Source organism: Juglans regia, chromosome 6, assembly GCF_001411555.2.
Source record: "Juglans regia cultivar Chandler chromosome 6, Walnut 2.0, whole genome shotgun sequence".
NCBI lineage: Eukaryota > Viridiplantae > Streptophyta > Magnoliopsida > Fagales > Juglandaceae > Juglans > Juglans regia.
Window position 1 is genome coordinate 36,638,028 of NC_049906.1, and position 10,296 is coordinate 36,648,323.

The window sequence follows — 10,296 nt, forward strand, 5'->3', positions numbered from 1 at the left end:
CGCATGTTCTCCCTTTATACACACCACGCCACATCACTATTATATCATATCCGCCACATGGTGCATCACTCTACCATACGGAGTACATTCCGCATGTACTCCCTTCATACATACCATGCCACATCACCATTATGGCATATCCGCCACATGGTGCATCACTCCGCCATACGGAGTACACTCTATGTGTACTCCCTTCACACATGTTACACCACATCACCATTATGGCATACTCGTCATATGGTGCATCACTCTATCACATGGAATACATTCCGCGTGTATTCCTTTTATACACACTATGCCACATCACCATTATGGCATACCCGCCATATGGTGCATCATTCTACCATATGGAGTACATTCCACATATATTCCTTTTACACGCACTACGCCACATCACTATTATGGCATACCCGCCATATGGTGCATCATTCCACCATAAGGAGTACATTCCACATGTACTCCTTTTACATGCATTACGCCACATCACCATTATGGCATACCCGCCATATGGTGCATTACTCCACCACATAGAGTACACTTTATGTGTACTCTCTTCACACGCATTACGCCACATCACCATTGTGGCATACCCGCCATATGCCATTTTGGCCAAATTTTAATTATAGCCATCTCACTACTAGTGCTATTAGCTACTGCATGCATGCATCTATCTGCAATATCGTACCTAATGATCATAAAAGAAAATAATAAACTTACAATTAGTCTACAACTAGTTTACTAGTACTCCACTTAAAATGAAGGGTAATTAAATAAAATTGAAATTCTTTTAATGAAGTGTCACAGTTAGATTGGTTAGTTTAAGATACGTTGCAAAATAATTTTTAAGGCCCAACTAGCCATAGTGACATTTGGGGGCCCATTGCCTTTTTTAGCCCAGCTATCCTAACTCGTGGGCCATGTCCATTAATGGGCTAAATCAATGCCTCGTCAAAACCGAAGTAAAGCACGAAGCAGTACTTCGACAAATCCTCTTCGAGAATTCTTTCTTCCATGGCTTTGGAAGCCTACGCTTCACGAAACGCAGACACAGTCCACGCCGATGTTCTCTCCGAAGCCAGACAAGCTTGCTACAAGGTCCTTCTTTTTCTCCCTCTTCTTCTCTTTCCTCATCCTCTGCTTTTGTTAATATTTTATTTCTTCGTTCTTGTTGTTGGATGAATAAAAACTCAGGCTCGGGATGCTTTCTATGCGTGTCTGGAAAAGGAGTCCAACAAGACACCCACGGAGATCGCTTCGGTTGGACTGCTTTACCCATCTGACTGCAAAGGATCGAGGGCCGATTTTGTCAAACACTGCCGGGCATCTTGGGTAAGACAGATCCCATTCTTGCAAACATTGATTTCACTTGAAGATTTGTCAGATTTTAGTTCTTTTACTTCTTGGTTTTGAGAACTCTTGTTGTGGCTTTTGAAAAATGGTAGGTGAAGCATTTTGATAGGCAGTACTGTCGGAACCAGAGGGTGCAGAGGCTTTTGGATGACAAGGACTCGAGACGAGGTCCGTTGACGCTTCCGCAGCCTTACACTTTCAAGCCTCCGAGCTAAGAGTTTTTATGAGCATTTGGCTTTCTGGGTTTTTTAAAGCTGTTAGTTTTTCCCGGCATTGATGAATTTTCACTTGTACAGCTATCAATCAAAGTATAGTATACATTGCCTTTGAGTTTGAAATCTAAACCTATGATGGTTAATTATAAATCATTGCGGGTATTTTGTTAATTTGATTTCTTTATCCTTGATTTTACCATTGTTTGGTGGTCCTTAGCTTGTAGAAAATCAGTAGTCAAGCTTTAGGAGCAAAAGTCGTGTGGAAGTGTTTGGTGTGAACAGTGTCCTATTTAGGTTGAGTCGATCGGCAGGGGTGTAAAGGATCACTTGGCACCAAAAGAAATAGAGGCAATTATAATGGTATTTTACAGGTTTTTTGCATAGCACATTCAACTTAGTGCAAAGGCTCTAGAATGGTTGTAAGGTCTGTGGCGCTATTATTGCAGAAGGAGCCCGTTATTGCTTGGTTTCATTTGTTGTTGGCGTTAGAAAAGTGGGATACTCGTATATGTTAAACCTGATTCCCTGAGTGAAAGCATTGTTATATTAATCATATTTTCCATGCAGAATTAAGGGCATTGGCATTGAAAAATACATGGATAGTTGGGCAGTTTAATATTTTCCATTCTTCCATAGTTCCATGTCTTTAGTGCAAACAACCTATTGTGGCATTGAAAAAATGAATGAAGACCAAATTGCATATTTCCACTTCCCATGAAGTTGTGTAGCTTTGTTGAGTTTGTTGATCATATGTGTGAGTGTGAGGTGAGTGCACAGTTTCGACAGTATTCTTCTCATGATGAGTTGTTCCTTTTTTTTTAATCTCTTGCTTTTAAAATGTTCTCTTTATCAAGTACTTTGGATGGGAATTTAAATCACATTATCAATATTAATAGAAGAGCCAATAAATACCAATGTAGGCATTTTATTTAGATGGAGAAAGAGGGACTGTTTGCTTTAATTTTACCAATGATATAATGTGGCTGAAAATTGTTTCAGTCTGGAAATATTTATTTCCTCCATTCTTTCCAGTAGTGTCAGTAGTTCAAACTCAAAGTAGGAGTTAAAAAAGAAAAAGCTTGGTAGGTAAAAGTAATCCAATGACTTGGCTAACTTTAACCTAAAAATTTCTCCTTGGAAGTCAATGATCTGGATGCTCAATGGTGTCACCATGTTACCCTCTTCTATCTTTCTGCTTAAAGTTAACTGTTCGTTGAGTGTTTCATCCTTTGCATAAATCTTGTCCCATTCTACTTGCAGTTGGCCTTTTCTTTGGCTGAAAGATACTATGTTGTTTAGCCCTCTTAGTGGTTTATCGTGAAGTCAATCTTCTTCATTGCAAGAATTCATTATCAATAAGAGGGGGGGACTTAGTGAATGACGTGATTGAGTGTTGGATTTGGTTGTCAGATGACGAATATAAGGCAGTAAACTCCTCATTGCAAGTGAAAATTTGGGTATGTTGTAAGTATTTGAGCATCATCAATATGCTCTAATTTGGTTTGCTAGTGATACGAATGAGAAGATTGCGAATATGATAATTACCTCGGAGGGCTCCTTTTTAATGGATGTTGCTGGAATTATGGGATTGATCCAGAGATAAGATTAGGAAGGGAGCGTCCCCATCCTTTAGAGGGGAAACTGATCGTCATGTGAATATACTTAGTTACTCTGCGTACTCCAGGTTGATATGAACCTCATCCTCAAACATCTCATAATGATGTTGACATTGACATAGATGTTAAAAAGTTGTGATCACTGGATTCCTTCCAGACCTTTCTGCACTTCACCAGATATTTTTTTTTCCTTTGCGTGGTTATGGCAATTTTGTATGCACATTTGAACAGTGAAGAAACTTGTTTCTTTCTTGCCTAATGGTGCAGTTCCTTTGTGTTTTGTCTTGGCAATCCCCACCAAGACGCTAGTAGTTTTTATTACAAAAATGGATCCATGAACACATGCTAACGTGGCAGTACCATGTGTTGCTGCTACATATGGGAGTTCCTATCTCTATTGCCGTGTTTTGATTGTCTTGATTACTTGATTTTCATTGCACTAGTTTTTGGACTCGATCTCCATATATAATGAATGCCATAAATGTACACAGCCATGTTCTTTGTGTTTCGTTCATATGTCGCCAATTCCATCCCCCTTGGTCTCTGCTGTATCTCTAGGCTCTGCTTTATATCGACCCAGTTAGGCAATCTTCAGAACCAAGCTTGCCTAGTTAACATCATAATTATCAAGTACGTTCCGTTTTGGTAAAAGTGATCAAGATATTTAAATCTATTTTCTCAGAAACCATCTTCTCATCATTTCATGGTGTGGTATTAGATTATGAGAGGATGATAAAAATTGAGATGATGAGTAGCATTACTCGTGAGCAAATTGGTACAAAGAATTCTTTTCCATTTGTTTCAATCGTGTCTTTTATAAACTGATATGTTTTAATGTGATAAGTCATATTTCTGATTTGAGTCATGTCGTTGTGATAATTTTGTAGACCACGCAAAATGGCCAAAATAATGTAATTGGTAGGCCGTATTTCCTTTCAAATGAACAGTTGGAAAACAAAAAGGAATGCACGTACTTTGTAAATTGTATTATTTAGGTTGAAGATCAGAAGTGGAGCCGTGAAGGGGTTGTTTTTCTCGAACAATGGGGACAGAAAAATAATATAAAGTACAATCCCACTTTGTTAAGATCATCAAAATGGGATTTTTCTTGTACTAATCTGTTCTTCACCAATACCCTTTTTTTCCTCTTTGGCAAAATGATGCAGCAGACAGATGCAAAAGCAGGTTTTATATGCAGATTTGGTGCGCATGCTTATCAAGTCAATGTTTCTTATTTATGTGCAACCGTGTTAAACATTTAGCTATACCTTTAGCTTTTGAAGATTTAATAAGTCGAAGACTCGAAGCTTAATCTGGTAGAAAAGCATTCCCTTTTTTGTACCCTTTTACCACTACTTTGGTACCTTTTCTTTTTAATTTCTGCAGACTATAGATAATGTTTGATGATGAAGCTTCAAAGGAGGCTACCCACTAGGTCTCAGGCTCCACAGCTCCAGCCTCCAGCCTCCAGAACAAAAATAAAAAATACAAGAAAAAGACCTTTACGTCTTCTATCTCAGGCTCAGAGTCTCGGGCCTCGACACAACCGCACTTAAAAGCCGATTAACATTATTAACAGTTCAATTACGTCTATAATGCGTTTCACGATGTCAATATAATTTATATTTATATTTTATGATCATATTAAGTCACTTAAATTTATAAAAAAAATATTTTAATCATAAAAAAATTACATAAAAATAAATATACAAATTGATGTGATTTGATATATTACGTCAGATTATAAAATTATTTTTATTATAAAATAGATAAAACGGATGTAATTTTCTTTGTAACTATAACCATTTTCATTTATAAATTTATTATTTTAAAATTTCTTTATAACCAAAACATTTCTCTATAATTCATGTTACTTCAAAAAGAAACTACTTTACAAGTTTCCCAACAAATCCAACTTTAATCAGAACCTAAAAAAATCAGAACACAAAAAAATTAAAAAAGGGAACTACTTTTTCAGGTTGGAGACTGGAGAGCTACTTTTTTTCAACATCATACCAAACGTGATTTATTAGAACTACTTTTTTAGGATAACTACTTTAAATAATTGCTTCTCTTTAGCAAATAATTAATTCTAGCAATTTACTCACTCGATCGATTAAAATCCAACTCTTAAAATCAATGAAAATATGAATAGTAAGATATATAAAACGATTAAAGCTTAATACTACCTTCAAATGGTTAAATTTGATAAAATTTTTAAAGGTTGACTCAAGTGATAAGGGTTTTGGTGTTGATAATATATTCCTTTCAGATCTAAAATTCGAATAATATCAATTACGAATAATTTCTACGAGTTATTGGAATGGAAGAATTTTCTCTTGAATTATTTGATGTACACTAATAAGAAAATTATTTGTCAAAGACTTATATACCTTCGAGATTAATCATAACTTTGTTCTCAAACACTCGTGCGAATAAAAAAATTGGTTATATTGTAATTGATAGAATTATATGTACTACCTAATTCCCCATAATTGGTCTACCTTTTCAGATTCCAACTTGGCTATAATAATATATACACATATGGAGGAATCTTAGGTGTAGGAGAGTCAACATGAGGTCTTGGAAATTGCATAGGTCAATTTATGTAGGGGAAGAAATTCAGAATGCCCTGTTAAACCAGTAGCTAATATTTTCTTTGAATTGTTGCTGAAGGGTCCTATGGGTTCCCATCTTCCTTTCTGTGGAGCCCAATTGCATGCTGATTACTTTTATCCATTGATTCTTAACCAATGGATGGAATGCAGACCTTTTGTAGGTCTTCTTTTGGGGTACCTGATATGTATGTATATATCTATATGTATATATATATATATATATATAGAGAGAGAGAGAGAGAGAGAGAGAGAGAGATGAGGCTTTCATTTCATTTGTATATGTGGTAAGTAATCAAGATTAAGCTGATCATTAGTCTCTAATCAATTATTAATGCGTAGAGCTTTGGACTTTATGGAGGATGCTTTTTCTTTTGGCGATACCCTTATAAATTTATTTTCTTATTCTCTTCTTCCTTAATGATAGATAAAACGTTTTTTCCACTAAACATTTTTCCTAGAGTTGACTATACTGTAAAATAGTCTCTCTCTCTCTCTCTCTCTCTCTCTCTCTCTCTCTCTCTCTCTCTCTCTCTATGTATTTGAGGGTAGTCATGAAATTTCTGGGTAGGAACATGTCAATTTTTGCAAAAAGTCCTAGTATTATAACCCTAGAGTGTAATATCTGCGTAACATCATTGACGTGATAAATATTAATATGTCTGCCACATTCGATTCTAAGAGATGATTAACTTTCGTGTTTACCACATCGGTGGTGTTATATGAGTGTCCTTTACCTATTTGGTTAACTCTCAACAATCGAATCATCCATCTCCATGTATCAATTAAAAAAAAAAAGATTGTTGTTTCTAACCCTTGTTTCGAGTGAAACTTATTTACCAAGTCAACCTAGCAACGTTGACATGTAATAAGTTTTTCTTGACATGGTGGGGGTGATTGAGTGATAGAAAGGGCCAAGGGGCCAACAAATATATCAAAATTCTCTAGATTTTCTTCCCACACTAATGGTAATAAAATGCTCCTTAAATTCTCTCCTTGTTATGTTATCAAATATTCTAATTTATCACATGTTCATGATAAAACATTGCTCGAGTATTAACGTAGTTTATAATCAGATAAATGATATTTACAGTCTTAGCGTATGCAAAACCTGCATACTCTCTTTAAAAAAGTAGATATGAAAAAAATTTAATTTTTTAGTGGTAGACTATTTTTTTTTTCAAAAAGAATGCGTAAAACTTGTAAATCCAAAGACAATAAATAAAACTATAACTAATATTAATCTTATAACTATTAGATTAATGTCATTTTTAAATGCCGGCTTGGATTAGAGATAAGACTATATGGTATAGGAAGAATAGGTCTATCCTTGTGAGAAGCCCATCTAAGAATAAAACAAACAAGATAATCATATATTTTGAATTGGCTTGGCATATTATGTGTTAGTTGATGGGTGGGATGAGGTGTAAAGAAATCCTATCAACTGAAGAAAAGTGGAGGATGTGATTGATGCAAGATAAGGACATATACCAACAATTTATTTATTTATTTTATTTATTTTTTTAGCTTTTTCAAGAGTTTGCTAAGAATTATTTATATTTTTAAGCAGATATATAAGACTTCTTATCTTTATTTACTTGATTTAATTCTGTATTTTTTTTTCACTATCATGTCAAATAAAATTTAACATACAACCCATGAACTTAATTACAGCTTTTGGTAAGACACAAAAAAAAAACAAAAAACAAAACAAAACAAAACATTTCTGAATTATCTATCTTTCTGCTCTCATTCTCTCTTTCTGTTGGACTTGTCTTCGAGTAAATTAACATTAATGATTCCAAAATGACTTATATTGTCACTTCCTTGACCTAATATGAATTATGTGATGATGGCAGATGATAAAGTTTAGGATAAAAAATATTATTTATTTTATTATTATCACGAATATTGCAGAGTCTACGTGTTGAAACATGTAGGACATGATGATGTTAATTGGGAATCACTAATAAATTCTTTATTACCATAGAAAGAATTTTGTGGCCATTGTGTATTTGGGTGCGGTCAGTCCAAAAGAAGAAAATCTAGTAATCTTTTTCTGATGTTGATCAAGCTATCTGGCTTGACAAACTTCATATGTAATGTTTTTTTCAGTTAATGCTATTTTCTGATGTAAAAAAAGAAATTAATATCATCACTACTCTCATGCGTACATTGATTTTGGTCTTGGTTTTAGCATACAATATTTGATTTAGCAAACAGAATTAAGTAATGTATTTGATTTGTATATAGTTTGTGTCCTTGCTTCGTATACAATGAGATAACAAAGAGAGTCATGGCCATTCAAGAATAAAATGTAGACCAACCTCCATAAATGAGTGTCTCATTGGGAAAGTAGCTGGACAAGGAATATTACTTGATTGGTTGGGTACTAAGGAAAAATAATTTATACAGTCGGAGTGTACAGATTCTGAACACTCCCTCTGAAAAATAAAAGAAATATAGAATCTACATAAAAAATCAGATTTTTTTTTTAATTTTTTTTATAGTGGATTCCATTTTTTCAAAAGTAGTACAAAATTTACACATCTTAATATTGTATATAACACTACTGTACAAGTTTTATCTAAGATTTGCCTAATTTTAAGTCGTCATGCTATAGTTGAAATAGTTTGCCCCCACTTCTCAACTAGAAAGGCCACTTTTCTACAACTTTTTTGACTCCTTAGACAAACAAAAATCAATCCTAATTAATTGCTGTATTTGAATATTAAACTGAATTGAGTTGAGTTGAGTTGAGATAATAAAATATTATTAGAATATTATTTTTTAATATTAATATTATTTTAAGATTTAAAAGAATTGAATTATTTATTATATTTTATATTAAAATTAAAAAAAATTATAATACTAAATTGAGATGAATTGAGATAAATTTAGAATCTAAACATATAAGTCATTTTTGTCGATTTATTTATTTATTTTTATTTATTTGTTAAGAGATTTTGTTGGGTGCCTTCTCTCACAACTCTAATCTGTTTTGGGGCCTTGGCAGTGTTAGCCATTAATTTTTTTAAATTCAAAGTCGCTCTCTCAATTCTCAACTAACCTCTCGCCGTAATAGAGATTACTTTGATAGTATACCTACGAACTCGCCGAAATTGTAGCACAATTAATGAGTCAAAATAATAATTATTATAATAATTATATTTAAAATAAATTTTACATGTGGCGGCTAAATACATGGGAAGTGGGTCACGCTCTGCATACACCACGCATTCGATTACGGTAACAACCGGTTTACTTTGCATTTACACATTGACATATCACTCTTCATTGCAACTTGGGCATGGTTTGTTTTCAAAAAATATCTTATTTTATTTTATTTAATTATTATAATTTTTTTAATTTTTAATATAAAATAAAATAAATAATTTAATTTTTTTAAATTTTAAAATAAAAATAATATTAAAAATATATTTTAACAATACTTTATTCAATTTTTTAATTTTAATCTCATCTCATCTCTGAAAACAAACGAACCATTAATTTGTGTAACGAATACCTCACTATTATTTATTATTTTATTATTAATTTTTATATATTTTTTATTATTATTTAATATTCTATTTTTATTTTATTTTATTCTTTTATTATTTTTCACTATTATTCACAAAATACTTGTAAATACCTCATTATCCAAACGCAACGTGTCGGCTGGGTTTGGATACACAAATTTCCTTATCTCATCTCATTTTATCATTATAACTTTATTAAATTCTCATATAAAAATATAATAAACAATTAAACTTTTTTAAATTTTAAAATAAAAATAATACTAAAAAATTATATCTAATAATATTTTATTTAATTACTATTCAAAATATCCCATCTCATCTCATATGAACAGTATATCCAAACCCAACCTTAAATTTGTTCTTTAAAAATAAAATTGATTCATAAGCTTGACCCCATCATTGCGTTTAAGACTTCAATATGCATCTAATTTTTATAAAGGTCAAACAAATCCAACAATTTCCTCTTAGATCTATTTATAATAAAAGTATATAGATAATTTAACGTACTACATCAAGTCACTTTATTTTATAAATTTATTTTTATAAAATCTCTTCATGACTCAAATATCTCTTTAAAAAACTCTCCTAAAAATATATCTCTTAAAAAAAACAATAAACAAACCTTTAGTTTGAATTAGTGATAAATATAGAGTCGCATAAATGTTTGGTTTGCATAGATATTTCAAAAATTTAAAAGTTCATAAGATGATATTGTGACTTATTGTAAATATATATATATATAAATATATATATATATATATATATATATATATCACATCTACTCACATTAGTTTATAAATTTTATTTGATGAGAACGTTTTGTGAATATAACACATCTCATTAAATGGAGTAATCACTCTAAATTTCATTTATTTTTATGATCATTTCAAGTGTGAACTAGACAATTAGCTATGAACAAAAAAGAATTCTTAGGATAAGAAACACATGTTTTTTTTTTTGA

The 10,296-nt window shown here is 32.2% G+C and overlaps 1 protein-coding gene across 1 annotated transcript; it reads left to right on the forward strand.

Annotated features, from left to right (window-relative positions):
- The first annotated feature begins 982 nt into the window (after positions 1-982).
- Positions 983-1,736, forward strand: LOC109012980 (cytochrome c oxidase assembly factor 6). Its single transcript, XM_018994876.2, has 3 exons — positions 983-1,095; positions 1,192-1,329; positions 1,443-1,736. Exons 1-3 carry the CDS (start codon positions 1,012-1,014, stop codon positions 1,563-1,565), a joined length of 345 nt encoding a protein of 114 aa, XP_018850421.1. The 5' UTR covers positions 983-1,011; the 3' UTR covers positions 1,566-1,736.
- Positions 1,737-10,296: the final 8,560 nt, after the last annotated feature.

Coding starts and splice junctions, on each gene's coding strand:
- LOC109012980 (XM_018994876.2), top strand. CDS start 1,012: ATGGCTTTGGAAGCCTACGCTTCACGAAACGCAGACACAGTCCACGCC. Junction 1,096..1,191: donor CCAGACAAGCTTGCTACAAG/GTCCTTCTTTTT, acceptor ATAAAAACTCAG/GCTCGGGATGCTTTCTATGC. Junction 1,330..1,442: donor AACACTGCCGGGCATCTTGG/GTAAGACAGATC, acceptor GAAAAATGGTAG/GTGAAGCATTTTGATAGGCA.